Below are 27,778 nucleotides of genomic sequence, written 5' to 3'. Positions count from 1 at the left end.
AGACCTTCAAAAATCGACCCGCGCTCGCTCATCTTCTAAGTTTGTCCCTTCGCGGCCGCCGTCCGCCGTCCCCTCGCGCACTTCACTAATTTCGTCCCTTCTCGGCCGCCGTCCGCCGTCCCCTCGCGCATTTCACTAATTTCGTCCTCTCGCGGCCGCCGTCCGCCCCCTCGCGCGCGTCCGTTACTTTGGTCCTCTCGCGGCCGCCGTTCCGCCCCTCGCGCGCCCCGCCCCTCGCGCTCCCATTGGCCGCGCGGGCGGCGCCAACCGGAAGCGGCTTCGTGAGGGGAGAGGAGGCGGCGCCATCTTGGCCCCGGCGGCTCCGGTGGCTCCCGCCGAGATCCGGGGCGGCCCCGCCATGGCCGCCAACCTGGGCGACCAGCGCGAGTGGTGAGAGCGGCTCCGGGCCGGGCGGGGAGAGCGGGGGGGAGCGGGGAGAGCACCGAGCCGGGCTCGTTAATCCCGTCCCCGTTACTCCCCCCCCACAGGGCCGCCCCGTTCGCGCTCGGTCCCGGCGCCGGCCCCGCGCGGGAGGAGCCGCCCGCGCCCCCCGAGAACCCCGAGTGGGAGAAGGCCCGGCAGGCGCTGGCCAGCATCAGCAAAGCCGCGGCAGGAGGAGCCAAAGCGGCGGCGGGAGCGACCGGCGGAGCGCAGGTGCGGGGGGGGGGGGGCCGGGAACGGCGGTTTGGGGGGATCCTGAGGGGATTTTGGGGGGTCCTGAAGGGGTATGGGAGAATTTTGGGGGGGATTTGGGGGGATTTTGAGGGGTCCTGAGGGGATTTTGGAAAGTCTTGGGGGGATTTGGGGGGATTTTGGCGGTTTCTAAAGGGGATTTGGGGGGATTTGGGGGGGATTCTGGGAGGTTCTGGGGGAATTTGGGAGGATTTTGGGGGGTCTCGAGGGGATCTGGGGGGATTTTGGGGGGTCCTGAGCGGGTTTGGGGTCTCTCTGGGTATTTTGTGGGGTCTCTCTATTTTGGGGGTGTCTCTGGGGGTCTCTCAGTGTATTTTGGGGTCTCTCACTCCGTTTCCCCGCAGTTCTCAGCCCCCTCCCCGGGTGACCCGTCCCTGCAGCAGCCGCAGCCCCCCCAGTACTACCCGTGGTACCAGCCCTACGGGGGGGGCTACTACCCCTATGGGTACTACTATCCTATGGTAAGGGGGGCTTCAAATGGGGCTGGGGGCTTCACGGGGGGCTTCCTGGGGGCTGGGAGGAACAGAAATGGGGCTGGGGGGGCGTCGAAATGGGGCTGGGGGCTGAGAAAATGGGTCTGGGGGACCCTGAAATGGGTCTGGGGGGGTCCAAAATAGGGCTGGGGATTCCCCAAAATGGGGCTGGGGGCTTCACATGGGGCTGGGGGCTGAGAAATGGGGCTGGGGGCTTCACACGGGGCTGGGGGCTTCACACGGGGCTGGGGGGGGGGTCCCCAAAATGGGGCTGGGGGTGTCTTTGGGCTGTCCCATTAATTAATTAGGGGTTCACTAATTAGTGTTCTCGTCCAGCAGGGGGCGCACCCCGGCTATGGGACTGGACCATTAATTAATTAGAGGGGTCTCTGGGCTATACCATTAATTAATTAGGGGCTCTTTGGGTCGTCTCACTAATTAATTTTGGGGTCTCTCAGGGGGGTGTTACCCTATTAATGAGGGTCGTCCCATTAATTAATTTGGGGGTTTCTGGACTGTCCCATTGATTAATCAGGGGGGGTCTGTGGGCTGTACCATTAATTTGGGGGGGGTCTCCCATCCCACAGGGGGCGTACCCCACTAATGAAGGCAGCACAATTAATTAATTAGAGATGTTTAATGCTAATTATCCCCTGCAGCAGGGGGTGTACCCCGGCTATGGGACTGGACCATTAATTCGGGGGGGTCTCTGGGCTCTCTCATTAATTAATTAGGGGTCTCTAACGATGATTTCCCCTGCAGCAGGGGGTGTACCCCGGCTATGGCGCCCCCAGCGCCCCGTACCCCGCGGGGGGAGGGGCTTCCTACGCCCCCTCCCCCCCCCAGCAGCAGCAGCAGCCCCCCCCCGCCCCCCCCCAGCAGCAGAACAACCTGGCCCAGGTACTGAAGGGTTAAATTGGGGTGGGGGGTCCCCAATTTTGGGATTTTTCTCTGATTCTCCATTATTTTTTCCCCCCTCCCCACAGCAGCCCCCAGTGCCCGGCCTGGACGAGGCTTCGCCTTTTGGGACCCCCCAGCCCCCCCCGGCCGCCCCCCCACAGCCCCCTCCCCACAATTTGGGGGGTTCGGGGGGGACTGGGGGCGCGGGGGGGGGAGGGGCGACCCCCCCGGGGGGCTCCACCCCCTTCCCCTCCCCCCACTACGGGGAGGGGCCCCCCCCGAAGGGCAAGAAGGGGGGGGGGCAGCTCTGGAGCCGCATGAAACGTAAGAGAGACCCCCGAAACCCTCCCCAAATTCCTGCCCAGAGACCCCCAAAACCATCCCCAAAACCGTCCCCAAAATCCCCCCAAAATCCTGCCCAGAGACCCCCAAAACTGTCCCCAAATTCCCCCCAAAATTGTCCCAAATTTCCCCCAAAATCCTGCCCAGAGACCCCCAAAACCGTCCCCAAATTCCCCCCAAAATTGTCCCAAATTCTCCCCAAAATCCTGCCCAAAATTCCCCCGAAACTGTCCCCAAATGCCTCCCAAAATCCTGTCCAGAGACCCCCAAAATTGTCCCCAAATTCCCCCCAAAATCCTCCTCAAATTCCTGCCCAAAATTTTCCCAAATTCTCCCAAATTCCTGCCCAGATTTGGCCCAAAATCCCCCTAAATTTCCCCCAATTCCTGCTCAAACCCCCCCAAAATCCTCTTAAACCCCCCAAATTCCCCCAAAATTCTCCCAAATCCCCCCAAACCACCTTTGAAATCCCTCCAAATCCCCTCAAACCTTCCTGAAATCTCCCCCAAATCCCCCAAAATTCCCTCAATGTCCCCCCAAATCCCCCCAAAATCCCCCCAAAATCCCCCCAAATCCCCCCAAAATCCCAGTTTTCCCCTCTCTGTCCCCGCAGAGGCTCCGGGCTCGGGGGGTCTCCGTTTCCAGCTGCCCAAACGCCCCTTTGTGCTGCCCCCCCCGGCCTTTGGGGGCCCCCCCGGGCCCGAGAAGCTGCACGGGGCCCACGGGTGAGTCCCCAAAACCCTCTGGGACCCCAAAAATACCCCCTGGGAGCCCGAAAATACCCCCTGGGGACACAAAAATACCCCTGGGAGCCCGAAAACACCCCCGGGGCCCACGGGTGAGTCCCCAAAACACCCCTGGGACCTCAAAAATACCCCCTGGGAACCCAAAAAACACCCCTGAGAGCCCAAAAATACCCCTGGGACCCCCAAAAATGAGAGGGGACCCCAAAAAAACTCCTCAAGGACCCCTAAACCCCCTCAGGGCCCCCTAAACCCTTTCAAGGAGCCCCTAGCACCCCCCGAGGACCCCAAAATCCTCCCAAGGACCCCTCAAAACCCTCTCCAGGCCCCCCTAAACCCCATTTTTTCCCCCCAGGGACCCTTGAACCCCCTTCCAGGCCCCCCAAATCCCTCCAGGGACCCCCCTAAACCCCATTTTTCCCCACCCAGAGACTCCCCAAATCCCCCCAGGAACGCCTCAAACCCCCTCAAGGACCCCCTAAATATCATTTTTCTCCCTTTAGGGAGCCCCAGGACCCCCTAAACCCCATTTTTCCCCCCCAGGGACCCCCAAACTCCCATTTTTTCCCCCAGGGACCCTCCAAAACCCCGTTTTTCCCCCCCCAGGGAGCCCCTAAATGTAATTCTCTCCCCCCAGGGGCCCCCCAAACCCCCCCAGGGACCCCCCAAATCCCCTCAGGGACCCCTCAAACCCCATTTTCCCCACCCAGGGACCCCCATAGACCTCCCAGGGACCCCCCAAACCCCTCCAGGGATGCCCCAAACCCCATTTTTTCCCCCCAGAGACTCCCCAAATTCCCCCAGGGTCCCCCAAATCCCCTCAAGGACCCCCCAAACCCCATTTTGCCCTCCCCCAGGGACCCCCCAAAGCTCCATTTCTCCCTCCAGGGACCCCCTAAATGTCATTTTTCCCCCCCAGGGAGCCCCGAGACCCCCCCAAATCCCCCCAGGGACCCCCAAACCCCATTTTTTCCCCCCAGGGAGCCCCAAGGGCCCCCCAGGGACCCCCCAAATCTCCCCAGGGACCCCCTAAATGTCTTTTTTCATCTCCAGGGGCCCCCTAAACCTCCTCAAGACCCCTTAAACCCTTTCAAGGACCCCCTAAATGTCATTTTTCCCCCCCAGGGGCCCCCCAAATCCCCCCAGGGACCTCTCAAACCCCATTTTTTCCCCCCAGGGAGCCCCGAGGCCCCCCCAGGGGCAAGCCCGAGGACTGGCCCCCCGAGATGAAGGCGTATGTCCAGCGCTGCTTCACGGCCTGCGAGTCCGAGGAGGACAAGGACAGGACGGAGAAACTGCTGAAGGAGCTGCTGCAGGCCCGGCTGCAGGACGGCTCTGCCTTCACCATCGACTGGAGCAGGGAGCCCCTGCCCGGGTGAGCCCCAAAATACACCAAAAACACCCAAATTCCATTGAAAAAACGAGCAAAATCGCCCTTGAAATTCCTGAGAAAATCCGAGTAAAATTGCCCCAAAAATTCCTGAAAATATCCAAGCAGGATCACCCCAAAAATCCCCAAAAAACACCGAAATCCCTGAAAAAATCCACCCAGGATTGGCCCAAAAATCCCAGAGAAAATTTGAGCAAAATCGCAAAAAAATTGGGCCAGAATTGCCCCAAAAATCTGCCCAAAATCCCCAGAAAAATCTGCTCAGAATTGCCCCAAAATTCCCCAAAAAATCCACCCAAAATCCCTGAGAAAATCTGACCAAAATGGCCCTAAAAATCCACCAAAAACCCACCCAAAATCCCTGAAAAAATATGCCCAGAATTGCCCTGAAAATCCCCAAGAAAATCCGGCCAGAATCACCCCAGAATACCCTGAGAGAATCTTGCAAAATTGCCCCAAAAAGCCCTTCACCATCGACTGGAGCAGGGAGCCCCTGCCCGGGTGGGTCAGAGAATCCCAAAAAATCCTCAAAAAACAGTGAAATCCCTGAAAAAATCCACCCAGGATTGGCCCGAAAAGTCCCGAGAAAATCAAAGTAAAATTGCCCCAAAAATTCCCAAAAAATCCCAGCAGGATCACCCCAAAAATCCCAAAAAAACAGTGAAATCTCTAAAAAAAATCCATCCAGGATTGGTCTGAAAAGTCCCCAAAGAATCTGAGCAAAATTGCAAAAAAAATCCACTGGAATTGACCCAAAAATTCCCCCCAAAATCCCCCAGAAAATTCTGCTCAGGATTGCCCCGAAAAATCCCAAAAAAATCCACCCAAAATCTCTGACAAAGTCTGACCAAAATTGCCCCAAAAATCCCCGAGAAAATTTCACCTCTAACCCCCAAATTTCATCTCCAACCCCCCAAAATTCCCCTCTAACCCCCCAAATTTCATTTCCAACCCCCCAAATTCCCCCTCTGACCCCCAAAATCCCCCTCCAACCCCCAAATTTTCTGTCCAACCCCCCAAATTCCCCCCTCTGACCCCCCAAATTTTGCCTCCAACCCCCCAAATTTTCCTTTTCAACCCCCCAAATCCCCCCTCTGACCCCCCAAATTTTCTGTCCAACCCCCCAAATTTCACCTTTAACCCCCTAAATTTTGTGTCCAACCCCCCAAATCCCCCCTCTGACCCCCCAAATTCCTCCTCCGACCCCCCAAAATCCCCCTCCAACCCCCCAAATTTTGTCTCCAACCCCCCAAATTTTCCTTCCAAGCCCCCAAAATCCCCCTCCAACCTCCCAAATTTCCCCTCTAACCCCCCAAATCTCATCCCTGACCCCCCCAAATTTCACTTCCAACCCCCCAAATTTTGTCTGATCCCCCAAATCTCCCCTCTAACCCCAAAATTTTCCCTGTAAACCCCCCAAATTTTCCTTCCAACCCCCCAAATCCCCCCTCTGACCCCCCAAATTTTCTGTCCAACCCCCCAAATCCCCTCTCTGACCCCCCAAATTTTGTTTTTTTCCCCCAGGCTGAGCCGCGAAGGCGCCTCCAGCCCCAAGAAGAAGCGCTGGGAGCTGCCCCAGCCCCGGCCCAGCCCCAGCCCGGGACCCCCCCAGGGCCCCCCCCAGCGCCCCCCGGGACCCCCCGCCCCTCCCCCGCCCCAGAGAGGGGCCCCGGGGGGGTCTCGGGCCCGGGGGGGGGGCCCGGGGGGGTTCCCCAACAAATTTGGGAACAGGAACGTGTTCATGAAGGAGAACAGCTCCTCCTCCAGCGGCTCCCGCTCCAGGTCCAGGTCGTCTTCAAGGTCACCTGGGAGGCACTGCCGGCGCAGGTGAGACCCCGAAATCATCCTGAAAATATCCCAAATCCACCCCAAAAATATCCCAAATCCACCCCAAAAATATCCCCAAAATATCCCAAACCCATCCCAAAGAAATCCCCCAAAAAATCCTTAAATCCACCCTGAAAAAGTCTCCAAAGAAAATCCCCAAATCCACCCCAAAATCTCCCTCAGTCCCCCCAAAACTGCCCCAAATCCCCTCCCAGTCCATCCCAGTGCCCCCCAGTACCCCCCAGTGCTCCCCAGTTCCCTCCCAGTGCTCCCAGTCCCCCCAAAACTGCCCCAAATCCTCTCCCAGTGTCCCCCAAACTGGTCCCAGTTCCCTCCCAGTGCCCCAGATCCCCTCCCAGCCCCTCCCAGTTTATCCCAGTCCCTCCCAGTTCCCTCCCAGTGTCTCCCAGTCTGTCCCAGTCTCCTCCCAGTGCCCAAAATCTCCCCAAAACTTCCCCAAATCCCCTCCCAGTCCATCCCAGTCCATCCCAGTCCATCCCAGTCCCCCCTAAACTGGTCCCAGTCCTCTCTACTCCCCTCCCAGTCCCTCCCAGTCCCTCCCAGTCCCCTCCCAGTGCCCCAAACTCCCCCAAAATGGCCCCAAACCCCCTCCCAGTCCATCCCAGTTTATCCCAGTCCCCTCCAATCCCCTCCCAGTCCCCTCCCAGTGCCCCAGACTCCCCCAAAACTTCCCCAAATCCCCTCCCAGTTTGTCCCAGTCCCCCCAGTTGAGCCCCTGTCCCCATCCCCGCAGTGACTCGGAGTCGGACTCGTCGGGCTCGGGGCTCGAGGCCCGGCCCGGGGGGCGCCGGGGGGGACCCCCCAAACCCCGGGGCCGGGGGGGGGCCCTGGAGAGGGGCCGGGCACGGGCACAGCGGGGAAAGAGGTACTGGGGGGACTGGGGGAGACTGGGAGGGGACTGGGAGGGACTGGGAGGGGATTGGGAGGGACTGGGATAAACTGGGAGACACTGGGAGGGGACTGGGAGGGGATTAGGGGGGACTGGGATAAACTGGGATGATACAGGGAGGGGATTGGGGGGCACTGGGATAAACTGGGAGACACTGGGAGGGGATTTGGAGGGACTGGGAGGGGATTAGGAAGGACTGGGATAAACTGGGATGGACTGGGAGGGAATTTGGGGCAGTTTTGGGGGGACTGGGAGCACTGGGAGGGAACTGGGGGGCACTGGGGGGGGGATTGGGAGGGAACTGGGAGGGACTGGGATAAATTGGGAGGAACTGGGATAAACTGGGAGGGAACTGGGGCTGGGTAATTTCCCCCAAACATCCGTTTTTAACAGAAATCCTCGTTTTTAACCCAAACCTCCATTTTTAACCCACAATCTTCAGTTTCTCCCCCAAACCCCAATTTTTAACCAAAAAAAAATCCATTTTAACCCAAAAATTTCCGATTTATAACCCAAAAAAATCCCATTTTTAACCCCAAAAGAATCCCATTTTTTACAAAAAAAATTTCCATTTTTAACTCAAAAAATTCCAATTTATAACCCAAAAAAATCCCATTTTTAACCCCAAAAGAATCCCATTTTTTACAAAAAAAATTTCCATTTTTAACTCAAAAAATTCTGATTTATAGCCCAAAAAAATCCCATTTTTAACCCAAAACAACCCCAAAAAATCCCAAAAAAACTCTAAAAAATCCCAAAAAAATTTCAAAAATCCCATTTTTTCCATTTTTAACCAAAATCTGTGTTTTTTCCCCCGTTTCAGACCAGAACCTTGTCCCCCCCGGCGCGCCCGGCGCCGTCCCCCGTGCGAGCCCGAGGACCCCGAGCGGGAGCTGCGGCGCCAGCGCCGGGCCCAGCGATTCCAGGGCGGGGCAGGGACGGGGGGACACCCCAAAAAAGCCCGGCCCAACCCCCCCCCGGCCCCGGGGAGCCCCCCCGGGCACGGCCCCGCCCTGGGACACGCCCCGGGACACGCCCAGGCCGAGGGGCTGGACTGGGAACAGGTGAAGATCCTGGGCACCTGTCAGGAGGTGACCAAGAAGTACCTGAGGCTCACCTGTGCCCCTGACCCGGCCACTGTCAGACCTGTGCCCGTGAGTGACCTGAAAATATCCTGAATTTATCCCAAAATCCACCCCCAAACCCACCTGAGGCTCACCTGTGCCCCTGACCCGGCCACCGTGAGGCCTGTGCCTGTGAGTGACCCTAAAACCCCTAAATTCACCCCAAAATACCCCAAATCCACCCCCAAAACTCACCTGAGGCTCACCTGTGCTCCTGACCCAGCTACTGTCAGACCTGTGCCCGTGAGTGACCCTAAAATAGCCAAAATTTACCCCAAAATCCACCCTAAAATATCCAAAATCTACCCTAAAATACCCTAAATCCACCATAAAATGCCCTAAACCCACCTGAGACTCACCTGTGCCCCTGACCCGGCCACTGTCAGACCTGTGTCTGTGAGTGACCCTAAAACGCCCAAATTCACCCCAAAATCTGCCCTAAAATACCCCAAATCCACCCCAAAAACCTCTAAAAAATCCCCCCAAAACTGCCAAAAACTCCCTAAAACATCCCAAAAAGCCCCAAAATGTTCATTTTGTGCCCCAGGTGTTACGTCAGGCTCTGACCCTGGTCCGCTCCCACTGGCAGCAGCACCTCAAAAACCCACCCTAAAAACACCCAAAATCCCTAAAAACCCACCCCCAAAACTCCCAAAAAATCCTGAAAAATCCCTTAAAACCCCCTAAAAAATCCCCAAAATGTTCATTTTGTGCCCCAGGTGCTGCAGCAGGCTCTGGCCCTGGTCTGCTCCCACTGGCAGCAGCACCTCAAAAACCACCATAAAAACCCCCCAAAACCCACCCTAAAAACCCCAAAAATCCCAAAAATCCCTAAAAAACCCCCAAAATATTAATTTTTCCCCCCAGGTTCTGCGCCAGGCTCTGGCCCTGGTCCGTTCCCACTGGCAGCAGCACCGGGACTACGCCTGGGCCTGTGAGCAGCTCAAATCCCTGCGGCAGGACCTGACGGTCAGGGGGGCTCCGGGGGGGTTTGGGGGGTCCTGGGGGATTTTGGGGGGTCTCAGGTGGATTTTAGGGGGTTTTGGGTGGATTTTGGGGGGTCTTGGGTGAATTTGGGGGAGTTTCAGGTTGATTTCAGGTGGATTTTAGGAGGTTTCAGGTGGTCTCAGGTGATATTGGGGTGTCCCAGGTAGATTTTGGGGGGTCCCAGGTGGATTTTGGGGGGTCTTGGGGGGGTTTCAGGTGGATTTTAGGGGATCCCAGGTGGATTTTGAAGGGTCTTGGGAGGGTCTCAGGTGGATTTTGGGGAGTTTCAGGTGGATTTTAGGGAATTCCAGTTGGATTTTGGGGGGTCCCAGGTGGATTTTGGGGGATTTCATGTGGAATTTAGGGGGTCTCAGGTGGATTTTAGGGGGTTTCGGGTGGGTTTTGGGGGGTCCCAGGTGGATTTGGGGGAGTTTCAAGCTGATTTCATGTGGATTTTAGGGGGTCTCAGGTGGATTTTAGGGGGTTTCATGTGGATTTTGGGGGGTCCCAGGTGGATTTTGGGGGAGTCTCAGGTGGATCTGGGTGGGTCTCAGGTGGATTTTGGGAGGTCTCTCCACATTTTGAGACCCCTCTCCACATTTTAAGACCCTTCCCCATATTTTAAGACCCCTCCCCATATTTTAAGACCCCTCCCCGAATTCATTTCTCCCCCATTTATTCCCCGCAGGTCCAGGGCGTCCGCACGGAGTTCACGGTGGAGGTTTACGAGACCCACGCCCGCATCGCCCTGGAGAAGGTCGGCCTGGGGGGCTCTGGGGGGCTCTGGGGACCCCCAAATTCGGGGAGGGGTCCCTGAGGGTCCCCCCTGTCCCCCTCAGGGCGACCACGAGGAGTTTAACCAGTGCCAGACGCAGCTGAAGGCGCTGTACGGGGAGAACCTGCCGGGCTGCGTGGGCGAGTTCACGGCCTATCGCATCCTCTACTGCATCTTCACCAACAACTCCGGGGGTACGGGGCCGGGGACACCCAAAACACCACAAAAACAGCCCAAAAACAGCCCAAAAACAGCCCAGGACACCCCAAAAACACCCCAAAAATACCCCACCTTGACCCAGATCTCTCTGTGTGACCCCAATGTGTCTCTTACTGTCCCCAGAGCTGACACAAAAAGGCGGGAAAACGTGAGGGGAGAAAATGGCGGGAAAACGTGAGGGGAGAAAAGGGCGGGAAAACGTGAGGGGAGAAAAAAGGCGGGAAACGTGAGGGGAGAAAATGGCGGGAAAACGTGAGGGGAGAAAAAGGGCGGGAAACGTGAGGGGAGAAAATGGAGAGAAACATGAGGGGAGAAACGTGAGGGAAATGTGAGGGCAAAAAAATGGGAAATATGAGGGGAGAAAATGGCAGAAAACATGAGGGGAAAAAGGCAGGAAATGTGAGTTGTCCCTGCTGTCCTACTGAACCCAATTTCTTCATGTGACCCCAATGTCTCTGTGTGTCCCCAGAACTGACCACACGCTGTCCCACTGAGCCCAATCTCTGTGTGTAACCCCAGAACTGACCCCAATCTCTGTTTATCCCCCAGAGCTGACCACGGAGCTGTCCCTGCTGCCCCCACTGACCCCAATCTCTCTGTTTATCCCCCAGAACGGACCACGGAGCTGTCCCTGCTGCCCCCACTGACCCCAATCTCTGTCCCCCTGACCCCACTGACCCCAATCTCTCTGTTTATCCCCAGAACTGACCACGGAGCTGTCCCTGCTGCCCCCCTCTCTCCGCAGTGACCCCTCGGTGTCGCACGCCCTGTCCCTGCGGGCGGCCTGGGCTCTGGGGCTCTACAGCCGCTTTTTCCGCCTGCACAGCTCGGCCCCGGCCATGGGCCCGCGCCTCATCGACCTCTTCGCCGAGCGCGAGCGGCGCCGCGCCCTCAGGGCCTTCCTCAAGGCGTAGGTGGGGCCGGGCATTTTGGGGGGTTTATTTTGGGTGGGGGGTTTTTTGGGGGGGATACAGGTGAGTGAGGGGATGTGGGGGGTGTGGGGGAGTGAGGAGGGGTCAGGGGGAGTGGTGGTGTGAAGTGGGGTGGGGGGAATGGGGTGGGTTTAATCTAGGGGATGGGGGAAACTCCATGTTGTCCCTATGTAGGATATATAGGGGTGTATATGTGTGGCCATATATGGCACGGGGGAACCCCCAGTGTGGCCATATGTGGGATGGGGAAAACCCCATATTGTCCCTCTGTGGGATAGAGAACCCCCATATTGTCACTATATAGGACACAGAATATATATCCTATATGGAATCTCTACACAGGATAGGGAACCCCCATATTGTTCATATATGGGATGGGAGAATCCCCATATTGTCCCTCTACAGGATATATAGGGCCATATATGTGTGGCCATATATGGTATGGGGGAACCCCACCTTGTCCATATATAGAATAGGGAACCCCCATATTGTCCCTGTATAGGATAGGGAACCCCTAGTGTGGCCATATATGGGATGGGAGAAACCCCACCTTGTCCATATATAGAATAGGGAACCCCAGTGTGGCCATATATGGGATGGGGGAACCCCTATATTGTTCCTCTATAGGATATTTAGGGCCATATATGTGTGGCCATATATGGAATGGGAGAAACCCCACTTTGTCCATATATGGGATGGGGAATCCCCATATTGTTCATATATGGGATAGGGAACCCCCAGTGTGCCCATCTATGGGACAGGGAACCCCCATATTGTCCATATATAGGATAGGGAACCCCCATATTGTTCATATATGGGATAGGGAACCCCCAGTGTGCCCATCTATGGGACAGGGAACCCCCATATTGTCCATATATAGGATAGGGAACCCCCATATTGTTCATATATGGGATAGGGAACCCCCATATTGTTCATATATAGGATAGGGAACCCCCATATTGTTCATATATGGGATAGGGAACCCCCATATTGTTCATATATGGGACAGGGAACCCCCATATTGTCCATATATAGGATAGGGAACCCCCATATTGTTCATATATGGGATAGGGAACCCCCATATTGTTCATATATAGGATAGGGAACCCCCATATTGTTCATATATGGGATAGGGAACCCCCAATGTGGCCATATATGGGATAGGGAAATCTTACATTGTTATATATGGGATGGAGGAAATCCCATATTGTTCTTACATGGGATAGGGAACCTCACATTTGTCCTTATATGGGACAGAGGAAACCCCATGTTGTCCTTATAGGAGATAGGGAACCTCACATTGTCCTTACATGGGATGGGGAGCCCCGGGATCCCCATATATGGGGTGGGTTGGGGTGAGGGGGAACCTCACCTTGTCCATATATGGGCAGGGGACCCTCCCTGTGCCCATTTATAGGATGGGGAACCCCCCCCCCATGTTCGCCATAAATGGGCTGGGGGACCCTGACTTGGCCCCATTTCTGCCCCACATCGGGGGGTGGGTCCTGCTGAGCCCCCACTTGTGGGGCTGGGCCCCCACTTGTAGGACTGAACCCCCATTTATGGGGCTGGACCCCCACTTGTAGGACCACTGTGTCCCCCCTCAGTGGGGCTGTAACTCCACACACCCTTGTGGGGCTGTGCCCCACTGCTCCTCTGCCATGGGGCTGTGCCCAGCCCTGTGGGGTCACTCCCCTTCTTTGGGGCTCAGTCCCCCCTGCTATGGGGCTGAGATCTCCTTTATGGGGTCACACTCCTTTATGGGGCTGAGCCCTCTTTTATGGGGTCACATTCCCCTCTATGGGGCTGAGCCCCCCACTGTCCCTCTTTGTGGGGTTGAACCCCTTTCCATGGGGCTGGGCCCCATTTATGGGGTCACACCCCACTATGGGGCTGGTCCCTGCTATGGGGCTGACCCCCCTTTGCTGGGGGGCCGCAGGTGTCCCCTGGGTGCCCTTGAGCCCTCTATGGGGCTGGGCCCTGTAATGGGGTCACACCACACTATGGGGCTGGGCCCTGCTATGGGGTCACAGCCTTCTATGGGGCTGGGCCCCATTAATGGGGACAGACCCCTGCTATGGGGTCACACCCAGCTATAGGGCTGGGCCCTCAAAATGGGGTCACAGCCTTCTATGGGGCTGGGCCCTGATATGGGGCCGGTCCCCGCTATGGGGTGACTCCCCCCTGCTGTGGGGTGACCCCCCTGTCCTGAGGGGCCGCGGGTGCCCCCCGGTGCCCCCCGGGCTCCCCCGGCCCCCCGGCCTGACCTCCTTCTCTCCCCAGCTACCGCCCGGCGCTGCCGACGGCCCAGCTGGGCCCACTTATGGGGCTGGAGCCCCCCGAGCGCCGCCGCTTCCTGGGGGGGCTGCCCCTCACCTTCACCGGGCCCGACCGCGGCGCCATCGACTGCCGGCAGAGCCTGGCCGCGCTGCCCCACATCTGACCCCACACCTGGCCCCACACCGGCCCCACGGCCGCCCCATAACCTGCTCCCGGCCCCACGGCAGCCGCTGACAGCGGGGTTTGGGGTGGGGAGCAACTTGGGGGGCTGGAGCTGCCCCATAACCACCTCCTGTGGGGCTGGAGCTGCCATGTAAACACCTTTGGGGTGGCAGAACAACTTGTGGGGCTGGAGCTGCCCCACAACCACCTCTGGGGGTGAGGAGAGGGTGACATGTGGGGCCTGGGTCTGCCCCACAGCTGCTGCTGCTGCCCCATAAGCACCTCTGGGGGTGGGTGACTGACCTATGGGGCCTGGAGCTGCCCCATAACCATAATTTGGGGTGGGGGGAACAACTTGTGGGGCTGGATCTGCCTCATACCCACCTCTTGGGGTGGGGGACTGTTCTGTGGGGCCTGGACCTGCCCCATAACCACAATTTGGGATGGATTGATCTGTGGGGCCTGGATCTGCCCCATAACCACCCCCTGTGGGGCCTGGACCTGCCCCATAACCACAATTCGGGGTGGAGGACTGATCTGTGGGGCTGGATCTGCCCCATGAACCCCTCTCACCCCCCCAGCAGCCCCCAGGAGGGGATTTGGGGTGGGATCTGTGGGGCAGAGCCCGTGCCGAGGAAAGGCTCTTCCCCCCCCGTTTTTTAACCGTGCCTCAGTTTCTCTCTTCTCCTGCTGCCGAGGTTGTCGTCCCCCCACCCCACGGAGAGAGAAAAGAGACACAAAGAGGGAGAGAGAGGATTGGGAGACCCCCCGCCCGCCCCACGGAGGACGGAGAGACCCACGGAGAGACCTCCGAGCTCTGCTGCTCCCCTGCCCCACAGCCAGAGGAGAGAAACACAAAACCCCCTCCCCAAAAATACAAACCCACAGAGCACGGGGGAGCCCCCAATGCTGCCCCACATTTGCCGGACTCTGGGGGGCTCCCCCTGCGCCCCACAGCTCGGGGAGCCTCGGCCGCCATCGCTGCTCTTCCTCCTCCTCCTCCTCCTCCTGCTCCTCCTCCTCCCGTCCTGGGTCTTTGCGCTGCTCAAATCTCCGAATCTTCCCCCAAATTTTTTTGGTTCGTATTTAATTTATTTACACCCCGTCCCCCCCCCTCTCCCCCCGCCCCTTTTTTTTTTTACCCCTCCCCCCACCCCCAACAACGTCTCTTTGCAGGTAAAAGTCGCCCCTCCCCCCCTCTCCCCCTCCCCTTTTTTATTTTAACTTCCTTCCTCCCCCCTCCCCAACCTTTTCTCTCTCTTTTTTAATAAGGTTTTTTTTGGACAGAATAAAGAAAAATACAAAAAAAAAAAAAAAAAAAAAAAAAAAAATTTAAATGGGGTTGAAATGATGGGTGGGTGGGGTTGGGGGAGGGGGCGGGGTTTGGGGTGGGGGAGGGGAATTTGTACCCACAGATCTCTACAAATATATTTATATTAAAAAAAAAAAAAGAATAATCACATCTGGTGATACCCTCCCCCACATTTTTCCCTTTTTATTATTATTATTAATATTATTTTAATTTTTTTTCACAAAAATATTCACGTGGAGAGAAGGGCGGGGTTGGCAGAATGAGGCGGGGCTTGAGGAGGCCCCGCCCCCATGATCTGATTGGATGAACTGCACATGATTGGCATGCGGGGAGGGGGGGGGCAGGGCCTGGCACTCAACAGACCACGCCCCATTATTTTGGCCACGCCCCCTTTTGGCAGCTTCCACCTCAGTGCAACGACATCGGCTCCGCCCCCTTTTCCCGCCAGCTTTGGCCACGCCCCCTTGGCACGGGCTCCACCCACTCCTTTATGGCCACGCCCCTGGCTCCGCCCCCATATGAGGAGTAATGGCGGATTTGGGGGCGGATTTGGGAGGGTCGGGGGTCCTGGGGGGTCCCTGGAGGGTCCTGGAGGGTCCCAGGTCCCTTGGGGGGGTCCCTTGGGGGTCCCTTGGGGGTCACTTGGAGAGTTTGCTGATGACCCTGATCAGCGCCGCGTTCTCGTCCTTCAGCCTCTGGTTGTCGGCCCGCAGGTCCGAGAGAGCCTGTCGGCCCAAAATCGCCTCAAATCAACCCCAAAAATCGCCCCAAAAAAAGCTTTTTTTTCCCTCAGGGATTTGGGGATAGGGGAGGGAATTTGTGGGGGGATCCCTGAGGTTTTTACCTTGAGCTCCTCCTCCAGCTCAGCCGCCTTCAGCTCCAGCGCCCGGCGCTCCTGGGGGGGGACCATGGGGGAGAGTGAGGGGGAAAAATGGGGGAAATGTGAGGGGAAAATGGTGGGAAACGTGAGCGGAAAATAGCGGGATATGTGAGGGGAAAATTGGGATAAATGTGAGGGGAGAAAAGCGAAACATGAGGGGGAAAAGAGCAGGAAATGGGGGGAAAATCGAGAGAAATGAGAGGAGAAAATGGCGGGAAACGTGAGGGGAGAAAATGGCGGGAAACGTGAGGGGAAAAAAAAGGCGGGAAACGTGAGGGGAGAAAAGGGCGGGAAAACGTGAGGGGAGAAAAGGGCGGGAAACGTGAGGGGAGAAAAGGGCGGGAAAACGTGAGGGGAGAAAAGGGCGGGAAACGTGAGGGGAGAAAAGGGCGGGAAACGTGAGGGGAGAAAAGGGCGGGAAAACGTGAGGGGAGAAAAGGGCGGGAAACGTGAGGGGAGAAAAGACGAGGAAACAGAGGCAAAGTGAGGAACCGTGAGGGGAAACGGCAGGAGGAGCCCTGAGGGGGCCGGGGAGGGCAGTTCAAGGGTTTGGGGAGGATTTTTTGGGGTCACTCACGAATCTCTCGAGCTCCAGGCGGGCCGGACGCTCCGCGCTGCGCTCCTGGCGCTGGGAGGGGAGAGAGAGTGACCACTGAGTGACCACTGAGTGACCACTGACACCTGAGTGACCACTGACAGCTGAGTGACCACTGAGTGACCACTGACCACTGACACCTCAGTGACCACCGACACCTGAGTGACCACTGAGTGACCCCTGAGTGACCACTGAGTGACCGCTGAGTGACCACTGACACCTCAGTGACCACTGACACCTGAGTGACCACTGAGTGACCGCTGAGTGACCACTGACCACTGAGTGACCACTGAGTGACCACTGAGTGACCGCTGAGTGACCACTGACCACTGAGTGACCACTGACAGCTGAGTGACCCCTGGGTGACCGCTGAGTGACCGCTGAGTGACCACTGACCACTGACACCTCAGTGACCACTGAGTGACCACTGAGTGACCGCTGAGTGACCCGAGTGACCACTGACAGCTGAGTGACCACTGAGTGACCCCTGAGTGACCACTGAGTGACCACTGAGTGACCACTGACCACTGACACCTCAGTGACCACTGACACCTGAGTGACCACTGAGTGACCACAGAGTGACCACTGACCCCTGAGCACTGACCTGAGTGACCCGAGTGACCCCTGAATGACCTGAGTGACCCCTGAGTGACCCTGAGTGACCACTGAGTGACCACTGGGTGACCCCTCAGTGACCCCTGAGTGCCCACTGCCCACTGCCCTCAGTGACCCCTGGGTGACCCCAGTGACCCCTGAATGCCCACTGCTCACTGACCTGAGTGACCCCCAAGTGACCACTGACAAGACCACTGACCTGAGTGACCCCTGAGTGACCCCGAGTGACCCCCGAGTGACCCCTGACCTGTGTGACCCTCTCGAGCTCCAGGCGGCTCTGGGTCAGCGCCAGCTCCGCCTCCTGCAGCTGCTCCCGGATCCGCTCGTTCTCCTCCCACAGCTCCTGGAACAGCTGGGGGGGATGGAACGTTCCAGAACGGCCCCAAAATATCCCAAAATTCACCCCAAAACACACCCAGAGCTCCTGGAACAGCTGGAGCGGGGTGGAATGTTCCAGAACTGCCCCAAAATTCACCCCAAAATCCCCCCAAAAACCCACCCAGAGCTCCTGGAACAGCTGGGGAGGGGATGGAACCTTCCAGAACTGCCCCAAAATACCCCAAATTCACCCCAAAATCCCCCCCAAAAACCACCCTGGAACAGCTGGGGAGGAACAGAACCTTCCAGAACGGCCCCAAAATACCCCCCAAATCCCCCCAAAAACCCACCCAGAGCTCCTGGAACAGCTGGGGAGGGGTGGAATGTTCCAGAATGGCCCCAAAATACCCCCCAAATCCCCCCAAAAACCCACCCAGAGCTCCTGGAACAGCTGGGGGGGGGTGGAATGTTCCAGAATGGCCCCAAAATACCCCAAATTCCCCCCAAAATCCCAAATCTCACCTGTTGATAATCGAAGGGCGGGGCCGGGGGTGGGCGGAGCCCGTTGGGGGGGGCGGGGGTTTGGCTGTGGGGGAGGGGAGGGGGGTTTGGGAGGGTTGAGAATCCCCAAAATCATCCTGGACACCCCAAAAATCACCCTGGAATACCCAAAAATTCCCCTGGAACCCCCCAGAACAGCCCAGAGCCCCCAAAATCACCTAAGGTCACCCTAAATTCCTCCAGAGCCCCCCAAAAAACGCCCGGGACCCCCCCAAAATCACCCCAAAACCACCAGAGTTCTCCCAGACCCTCCCAAATCCCCCGAAATTCCCTAAAATCCCCCCAAATTCACCCAAAATCCTCCCAAATCCCCCCCAAATTCTCCAAGACCAACCAAAATTCCCGCAGATTCTCCCAAAATCCCCCCAGACCCCCCAAAAATCCCCAAAATCCCCCCAAACCCCCCCCGATTACCAAAATTCCCCAAAAATTCCCTCCAAATCCCCCCCAGACCCTCCAAAATGACTCCAGATCCCCGAAAATTCCCCCAAAATCCCCCCTTCTACCTGGGTGGGGGAGGGGCGTCCTCAGGCCCGTCGCTCTCGGAGCCCTGGGTGGGGGAGGGGCACAAAGGTTGGGGGAGGGGAGAAATTTGGGGGTCCCCACCCCCAAAATCTCCCCGAAATTTCCTCCGTGAAATCCCCAAATCCCCCCAAAATCATAAAATCCCAAAATCCTCCCAAAATCCCCCCAAAATTCCCCCAAAATTCAAAACAATTCCCCAAATTCCCCTCCAGGACACCCCAAGACCCCAAAATTCCCAAAATACTGAAAATTCCCCATAAAATCCCCTCCAAAAGTCCAAAAATCCCCCCAAAATCCCCAAACCTCCCCAAAATTCCCCAAATTTTCCCCAAATTCCCCCTAAAATCCCAGAATTTTCCCCAAATTCCCCAAAATTTCCCCAAATTTTTTCCCAAAATTCCCCCCAAAAACACTCACGGGCGGGTCCCGCCTCCCCTCGTCCCTGATTGGCTGCTCCTGGCCACGCCCCTCGTTGGCTCGGCCAATCCCGTGCTCGGCCGCCCTCAGCTCGGTCAGGGTCACGCCCTGGGCGGGGCCGGGGTCACCCAGGGGGCACAAAAAGGGGGTTTTGGGGGGGATTTTGGGGTTTTTTGGGGGATTTTGGGGATTTTTGGGGCATTTTGGGTTTTTTTGGGAAGTTTTGGGCATCTGGGAATTAATTTGGGGGGATTTTTGAATTTTTGGGGAGGATTTTGGGGGTTTTCGGATATTTTTGGGAGGGTTTTGTGGGTTTTTGGGGGTGATTTGGGTGTTTTGGGAGGATTTTGGGTTTTTTGGGGGTGATTTGGGGTTTTTTTGGGTGATTTTAAAGCGATTTTGGGATAATTTTGGGGTATTTTCAGGGTGGTTTTTTGGGTGATTTTGGGGTATTTTTCGGATTGATTTTGGGGCAACTTTGGGGGTGATTTTGGGGTGACTTTGGGTTGATTTTGGGATTTTTTGGGGGTATTTTTTGGGGTGATTTTGTGGTTTTTTGAGGTGATTTCTGGGGTGACTTTAGAGCGATTTTTGGGGTAATTTTGGGGCAATTTTGGGTTAATTTTGGGGTGTTATTTGGGGTGATTTGGGGTGTTTTTAGGCCTCACCTGCGTGGCTCTCCGGGCCTGTCTCATGAGGCGACTCCGTGCTTTTCGCTGCGACTCCGACTCCTCGTCACGGGCCGGGGGCTGGAACGGCCTGGGGGGAGAAAAAATGGGGATTTTTGGGAAAAAAAAATGGGATTTGGGGAAAAAAAAGGGGATTTTGGGGAGAAAAAAGGGGATTTTGGGGAGAAAAATAAAGATTTTGTGGGGAAAAAAAAAGAATTTTGGGGAGAAAAAGGGGATTTTGGGGAAAAAAATGGGGATTTTGAGGAGAAAAAGGGATTTAGGGGGGAAAAAGGGGATTTTTAGGGGGAGAAAAGGGGATTTTTGGGGGATCCCACAGAGGTTTGGGGAGGTTTTGGGTGGTCCCAGGGGAATTTTGGGATTTTTTGGGGGGAATTTTGGGGTTTTTTGGGATGGGGGAGGGGCCTCACCTGCGCGGCCTCGGCTCGGGCGGGTCCCGGGGGGGGCTGGGCGGGGCAGGGGCGGGGCTGTGGGGGAGGGGCAACAGCATCAGCCCCGCCCCTTTTAGAGCCCCACCCCCACCCCATTTAAGCCCCTCCCCTTTATCCCCTCCCCATTTAATGCCCTCAGCATTAAGCCCCTCCCCTTTTCAGCCCCACCCATTTAAACCCCTCCCCTTTATGTCCCTCCCCATTTAGCCCCTCCCCCTTTAACCCACCTCACTTTAAGCCCCTCCCCTTTTAGAGCCCCTCTCACTTAAGCCCCACCCCTTCAAGCCTCTCCTATTTAAGCCCCTCCCACTTTAACCCCTCCCACTTTTAGCCCCTCCCCTTTTAAGCCCCTCCTCTTTAGACCCCCCATTTAACCCTCTTTAAGCCCCTCCCACTTTAACTCCCCATTTAAGCTCCACCCATTTAAGCCCCTCCCCTTTCCAAAACCCACTTAAGCCCTGCCCATTTAGACCCCTCCCTTTAAACCCCTTTTAAGCCCCTCCCACTTTAACTCCCCATTTAACCCCCACCCCTTTAAGCCCCTCCCATTTTTGTCCCACCCATTTAAGCCCCACCCCTTTTTAATTCCCACCCATTTAGGCCCCTCCCATTTTAAGCCCCACCCCTTTAAGCCCCGCCCCTTTAAGCAGCTCCCCCACCCCCGGTCTCACCTGGGGGGTCTCTGTGTGGGGGAGGGGCGGCCGGGGGTCTCCGACACCTGCAGAGGGGGCGTGGCTTTAGTGGGCGTGTCTAACACACAAAAAGGGGCGTGGCTTTGCCCAAAGGGGCGTGTCCTGACCGTGGGCGGGGCCTGCAGCCGCGGGGAGGAGGAGCAGCGGCGCACGGGGGGCGTGTCCCGGGCGGGGGGCGGGGCCTGCGCTGGCCACGCCCCCAGAGAGCCGGACCTGCAGAGAGCCCCGGGGGGGGGCTGGGGGGGCCGTGGGGGCGGGGCCGAGCTCGGGCCACGCCCCTTTGCCCAAATATGGAGGGGAGGGGGAGGGGCCTTACCGGCAGTGCGGGGGAGGGGCCGTTGGGGGGCGGAGCCTCGGGGGGGGCTGGGGGAGGGGTCAGAGATAAATCACAAATCATAAATCACAAATCATAAGCCCCGCCCCCTCTGGGGACACGCCCACAACCCAAAAATTCCCCCCAAACTCCCCAAAATTTCCCTAAAAATTCCCAAAAAAATCCCCAAAAAATCTCCCAAAAATCCCCAAAATTCCCCTCCAAAATCCAAAAATTTCCCCAAAATTTTCCCCAAAAATCCCCCTAAAAAATCCCTAAAAATCCCCCCAAAAATCTCCCAAAAATCCCCCCAAAAATTCCCCAAAATTCCCCTAAAAATCCCCCAAAAAATCCCCCCAAAATAATCCCCAAAAATCCCCATTCCCCCCAAAAAAATCTCTTTTCCACCCAAAATCTCCTTTTTTCCCCCCCAAAACCCCCAAAATTTTCCCAAAAATCCATTTTTCCAAAAAAAAATCCCTTATTTTTTCCAAAAAAATCCAATTTTTTTCCCAAAAAAATCCCAATTTTTTCCCAAAACCTCCATTTTTTCCCCAAAATCCCCATTTTTCCCCCCCAATTTTCTCTCACCCTGGGGGGTCTCCCCCTCCCCCTCGTCGCTCTGGTCGCTCTCGGGGGCCCCTCCCCCCCCGGGGGGCTCAGGGGGGGGGGCAGCCCCTCCCCCACCCTCTCCCGGGCCTGGAGCAGCTGCAGCTTCTCCCGGGAGCTGCGCCGGGACACCGAGATCCTGGGGAAAAAATACACAATTTGGGCAAAATAGAAAAAATTTAATTACTTTGGGTGAAAAAATGGGGATTTTAGGAAAAAAAATGGGGATTTTAGAGCAAAAAATGGGGATTTTAGGAGGAAAAATGGGGATTTTTGGGGGGAGTTGCGCCGGGACACCGAGATCCTGGGGAAAAAATACAGAATTTGGACAAAAAGGGAAAAAATTTAATTATTTTGGGTGAAAAAATGGTAATTTTAGGCAAAAAAATGGGGATTTTAGAACAAAAAATGGGGAGTTTAGAGAGAAAAAAGGGGGAGGATGTGGCAGGACATGGAGATCCTGGGGGAAAATATAGAATTTGGGCAAAAAGGGAAAAAATTCTGGGGTTTTGGGTGAAAAAATGGGGATTTTAGGAGGAAAAATGAGGATTTTTTTGGGGAAAATGGGGATTTTGGGTAAAAATGGAAACCTCAGAAAAAAGTTCTGTGATTTTGGGTGGAAAAATGGGGATTTTGGGCAAAAAAATGGGGATTTTAAAGGGGAAAATGGGGATTTTGGGGGTATTTTGGGTTTTTTGGTGTAATTTTTGGTGTTTTTTTGTTTATTTTGGGTGTTTTGGGGTAATTTTGGGGTTATTTTTGGGATTTTGGGGTCTCACCTCCTGGTCCTGCCCCCCTGAGTTTTGGGGGGTGTTTTTTGGGTATTTTTGGGTTATTTTTGGGTATTTTGGGGGTAATTTTGGGTTATTTTTGGGTTATTTTTAGGGGTTTTGGGTGTTTTGGGGTCTCACCTCCTGGTCCTGCCCCCCCCCGGGGTCTGGGGGGCTCCGTCGGGCTCGGGGGGTGGGGGAGGGGCCCCGGGGTCCTTCTGCCTGCGGAGCTGAGGGGGGAGGGGCCGTCAGGACACCCCCTCCCCACAAAAAAAACACCAAAATTTGGGGACTTGGGGGGTCCTGGGGGGGATTTGGGGTTTTGGGGGAGGGTTTGGGGGGTTTGGGGAAATTTGGGGGGGATTTGGGGGGTCCTGGGGGGGATTGGGGATTTTGGGGAGATTTTGGGTTTTGGGGGAGATTTGGGTGATTTTGGGGTGATTTTTTGGGGTGGATTTTGTGGTTTTTTTGGGGTGAATTTGGGGAGATTTTTGGGGGATTTTGGGGGGATTTTGGGGAGGTTTTGGGGATATTTTTGGGGACGTCTTTGGGATGTTTTTGGGCTGATTTTGGGATATTTTTGGGGTGATTTTGGGGAGGTATTTTGGGATATTTTTGGGGATTTTTTGGGGTGATTTTGGGGATATTTTTGGGCTGATTTTGGGGATACTTTTGGGGACATTTTTGGGGGATTTTGGGGTGATTTTTGGGGTGATTTTGGGATATTTTGGGGAGGTTTTGGGGGTCTCACGTGGTGCTGGCGCCGCTGCAGCTCCTCCAGCAGGGGAAGGGTCTCCTCGTCGGCCAAATCACAGGGACGCTGCCCCTGGGGGGGACACCGTGGGACCCCCGCCCAAAACAGCCCAAAAACACCCAAAAACACCCCAAAATACCCCAAAAATACCCCAAAATACCCCCAAAATCACCCCAAAAATACCCAGAACACCCAAAACTGCCTAAAAACCCACCCAAAATTCCCCAGAAATCCCCTCAAATTGCCCCAAAACCTCCCAAAATCCCAAAAAAAATCCTCCCCAAAAATCCCCCAAAAATAAAAAATATTCCCCCAAAAATCCCCAAAAAAATCCCCAAAAATGCCAACAAAAAATCCCAAAAAATCCCAAAAACTCTGTCTAAAATCCTCAAAAAAATCCCCAAAGAATCCCCCCAAAAATAACCAAAAAAATCCCCAAAAATCCTAAAAAAAAATCCCAAAAATCCCCAAAAATCCTCAAAAAATCCTCAAAAAAAAAAAAAACCAAAAAATCCCAAAAGAGCCCCCAAAATCCCCAAAAAATCCCCAAAAAATCTCCCAAATTCCCACCAAAAAAAAATCCTCGAATGCCCTGAAAAATCAAAATAAAAATCCCAAAATATCCCCCGAAAAAAAACCAAAAAATACAAAAAAACCCCAAAAAGTCCAAGAAAATACCCCAAAAATCCCCCCCCCAAAAAAAAAAAATCCAAAAAAAATTCTAAAAAATTACCAAAAAAATATCCAAAAATCCCAAAAAGATCCCAAAAAAATCCCAAAAAATTCCCCAAAAATAATAATAATAAAAAAACCCCAAAAATAATTATTTACCACGTTATTCTGAGGGCTCATGTCACAGAGATGCTCGGCCAGGAGCCGGCAGGCCTCCTCCACCCCCCAGTGGGCGGCCGCGTGCAGGGGGGTCCAGCCGTCCTTGTCCCGCACGTCGGGGTCGTAACCTGCGGCCAGGAGCAGCCTGGGGGGGAAAAATATCCAAAAAAATTAATTTATTAGGTCAAAATCCAATTGGTTTGGTTAAAATGCAAAAAGAAGTTTTTATTCCGTTAAAATCCGATTTTTTGTTCAGTCAAAATCCCATTTTTTATCCCGTTAAAATCTCATTTTTGTTGGGTTAAAATCCCATTTTTTATTTAGTTAAAATCCCACTTTTATTCAGTCAGAAAAATCCCCCCCCAAATCCCCAAAAAACCCCAAAAAATCCCAATATCCCCCCATAATCCTCAAAAAAAATCCCCAAAAAAATCTCCCAAATTCCCCCAAACTACCGCCACAAAAATCTCTGAATCGCCTAAAAAAATCCCAAAAAAATCCCCCAAAAATCTTAACAAATTGCAAAAAAATCCTAAAAAATCCCAAAAAAAATCTAAAAAAAATCTAAAAAAATCCCAAAAAATCCCCAAAATTTCCCAAAGACCCCAAAATGCCCAAATTCTCCCCAAATCTGACCTCATGACCTCGATGTAGCCCTTGGCGGCCGCCACGTGCAGAGCGCTGGCGCCGGTGGCCGGGTGGGGACAGTCCCGGAGCTGCCCCGAGTCCAACCAGAGCCGCGTGTCCCTGAGCATCCTGTCCTCCTCTGCCCTCTTAGCCGCCGAGATATCCACACCTGGGGACAGGTGACACACCTGAGCACACCTGGGGACACCTGGGGACACCTGGGGACACCTGAGATACACTTGGGGACACCTGGGGACACCTGAGATACACCTGGGGACACCTGGGGACACCTGGGCACAGCCAGGGCCGCGTGTCCCTGAGCGTCCTGTCCTCCTCTGCCCTCTTGGCTGCCGAGATATCCACACCTGGGGACAGGTGACACACCTGGGTACACCTGGGATACACCTGGGGACACCTGAAGTACACCTGGGGACATCCTAAACACACCTGAGATACACATGAGCACACCTGGGGACACCTGGGCACACCTGGGGACACCTGAGATACACCTGGGACACACCCTGAGTACACCTGAGCACACCTGGACATGCCCTGACTAACCCTGGACATGCCTGGACATGTTCTGAGCACACCTGGACATGCCCTGACCACACCTGGACACACCTGGGCATGCTCTGACCACACCTGGACACACCCTGAGCACACCTGGACATGCCCTGACCACACCTGGACACACCTGGACATGCCCTGACCACACCTGGACACACCTGAGCACACCTGGACACACCTGAGCACACCTGAGCACACCTGGACAGAGTCCGCACACACCCCTCAGAAGCCCCTCTCACCTTTTAGAGGCCCCGCCCACCCCAGCTAAGCCCCGCCCACCCCAGACAAGCCCCGCCCACCCCAGACAAGCCCCGCCCACCTCTCCTGTTGAGCTCCGCCCTCAGCAGCTCCTCCAGGGCCTCGTCCTCGGCCACCTCCAGGGGCAGCTCCAGGTCACTGGTGACGGCGGCAGCGTCCGCCCCGTGCTCCAGCAGGTACCTGCACAGGTGGGCACAGGTGAGTTACAGGTGAGCACAGGTGAGTTTGGGGTGTTTTGGGGTGTTTGGGGCCCTCACTGTGCGATCTGGCGGCAGCCACAGGCGGCAGCCACGTGCAGGGGGGTCCAGCCCTCGTTGTCGGCCTGGTTGACGTCGGCGCCGCTCTCCACCAGGAACTGCACCACCTCCATGTTCTCGTCAATACACGCCTGGGGACAGGGTTGGGGACATCAGAGACACCTCTGGGGACACCTGGGACACCCGCATGGACATTGGGGACACCCCTGGGGACACCCCCAGACTCCACCAGGAACTGCACAACTTCTATGTTCTCATCAATGCAGGCCTGGGGACAGGGTTGGGGACATTGGGGACACCTGGGACAGCCCTGGGGACACCTGGGACAGAATTGGGGACACCTGGGACAGAATTGGGGACACCTGGGACACCAGGATAGGGCTGGGGACACTCCTGGGGACATCAAGGACCCCCTTGGGGACACCCCAGGGACCCCCAGACCTCCCCAGGGACCACATTAAGATCCCTCCAAGCTCCGCCCACTCAATCTCAAGCTCCTCCCACTCTTCTCACACCCCATCCCTGCATCTGCTGGCCACGCCCACTTCCATTAGTGCTGTCAATCATGCAGAAGCCACGCCCACAGACATCTCAGGCCACACCCTTTCCACACTGACCCCGCCCACTCACATTTAACCTCTTCTCACAATCCCTGGCAAAACCACGCCCCCTTCAGACCCCGCCCCTTAAAGGTACCACACCCCTTTGCTTTAAGCCACGCCTACTACCCAAACCCCCCCTCTTTTAAAATATCCCCACCCACATTATATTAATGTAACCACGCCCCCTTCTCCAGGCCCCTCCCATTCTCCCCAAGCCCCACCCATCTGGCACAGCACAGTCAGTACTAACCCCACCCTTTTCCTAAACCACGCCCCCTTCTCCAGACTCCTCCCACTCTCCCCAAGCCCCACCCAGTTGGTGGAGCACGCTGATTTTGCCAGATACGACCACGCCTCTTTCTCAAAGCCCCGCCTCTTCCTACAAACTCCGCCCACCTGGCGCAGCCCATTGTGTCCCGCCTATTTCCCCAAGCCCCGCCCACCTGCTGCAGCACAATGATTCCCACCTATTTCCCAAGCCCCGCCCCCTTTTCCCCAAACCCCGCCCACCCGGTGCAGCCCATTGATTCCCGCCCCTTTTCCCGAGGCCCCGCCCACCATTGCAGCACAGATTCCCGCCCTTTTCCCTTAGCCCCGCCCACCTGGTGCAGCGCGCTGATGCCGTCGGCGTTGGCCCCGCCCAGCAGCGCGCGCCCGCCGCCCTCAGGCGCCGCCACCATGGCGCGGGCCTCGGCCAGCTCGGCGCCTGCGCACACGGCGCGGAACTCGGCCTGCCGCTCGAAGCGGACCCGCGGCGGCCTCGGCGGCGCGTCCCGGGGACACGGAGCGGCCGCCGCCGCCTCCTCCCAGCGCCGCAGCTGCTCCCGCCGCCGCTCCCGGGCCGCCGCCGCCGCCGCCGCCGCCGCCATCGCGGGGCCGCCGCCGCCGCCTGGAGCGGGGCGGGCGGGGCCGGAACCGCGGGGGCGGGGTCGGCATGGCAACGGCGCGCGGGGGACGATGGGAGCCGGGGCAGGGCGGAGGTGACGTCATGGGGTTCGTGAGGGGGTGACGTCACGGGGTTTGGGCGCCTGAGGGAGCGGCCGCGAAAAACGACGAAATCGTCCCAAAAAACCCCAAAATCTTCCCGAAAAACCCCAGAATCCTCCCAAAAAACCCAAAATCCCTTCAAAAAACACCCAAAATCCCCCTCGAGCACCTCATGATCCACAAAAAAAACCCCAAATTCCCCTTAAAAAACGCCGAAATCCCCCCAAACCCCTAAAATCCTCCAAAAAACCCTAAAATCCTCAAAAAAACCCATAAAATCCTCTAAAAAACCCAAATCCCCCCCAAAAATTGCAAACTCCCCCTCAAAACCCGCCCAAACCTCCTCAAAACACCCCAAATCCTCTCAAAACCACCAAAATTCCCTTGAAAAACCCCAAAATCTCCCCC

The 27,778-nt window shown here is 56.1% G+C and overlaps 2 protein-coding genes across 2 annotated transcripts; one reads left to right on the top strand and one right to left on the bottom strand.

The window, feature by feature from the left end:
- Positions 1 to 358: 358 nt before the first annotated feature.
- LENG8 (leukocyte receptor cluster member 8) lies at positions 359 to 13,762 on the top strand (the record flags this gene model as incomplete). Its single annotated transcript, XM_083882115.1, has 15 exons — positions 359 to 390; positions 489 to 654; positions 1,038 to 1,154; positions 1,929 to 2,018; positions 2,228 to 2,390; positions 3,022 to 3,133; positions 4,329 to 4,526; positions 6,066 to 6,368; positions 7,123 to 7,254; positions 8,102 to 8,432; positions 9,270 to 9,371; positions 10,078 to 10,146; positions 10,229 to 10,358; positions 11,086 to 11,293; positions 13,599 to 13,762. The coding sequence occupies 15 exons, from the start codon at positions 359 to 361 to the stop codon at positions 13,756 to 13,758; spliced, it is 2,313 nt and encodes a 770-aa protein (XP_083738241.1). The 3' UTR covers positions 13,759 to 13,762.
- A 228-nt stretch (positions 13,763 to 13,990) lies between these two features.
- PPP1R12C (protein phosphatase 1 regulatory subunit 12C) lies at positions 13,991 to 27,252 on the bottom strand (the record flags this gene model as incomplete). The annotated part of the gene is made up of 20 exons (XM_083882114.1): positions 13,991 to 14,075; positions 14,259 to 15,794; positions 15,914 to 15,964; positions 16,527 to 16,577; positions 17,407 to 17,511; positions 18,000 to 18,063; positions 18,545 to 18,588; positions 18,981 to 19,088; positions 19,649 to 19,739; positions 20,080 to 20,136; positions 20,772 to 21,005; positions 21,109 to 21,155; positions 21,697 to 21,853; positions 22,626 to 22,714; positions 23,236 to 23,310; positions 24,070 to 24,214; positions 24,706 to 24,865; positions 25,586 to 25,704; positions 25,782 to 25,912; positions 26,986 to 27,252. 19 exons carry the CDS (start codon positions 27,250 to 27,252, stop codon positions 15,708 to 15,710), a joined length of 2,082 nt encoding a protein of 693 aa, XP_083738240.1. The 3' UTR covers positions 13,991 to 14,075; positions 14,259 to 15,707.
- Between the last annotated feature and the right edge of the window lie 526 nt (positions 27,253 to 27,778).

Source organism: Zosterops lateralis (genome assembly GCF_965231275.1).
Source record: "Zosterops lateralis genome assembly, chromosome: 37".
NCBI classification, from domain to species: Eukaryota; Metazoa; Chordata; class Aves; order Passeriformes; family Zosteropidae; genus Zosterops; species Zosterops lateralis.
This window is presented reverse-complemented; position numbering and strand designations above follow the sequence as displayed.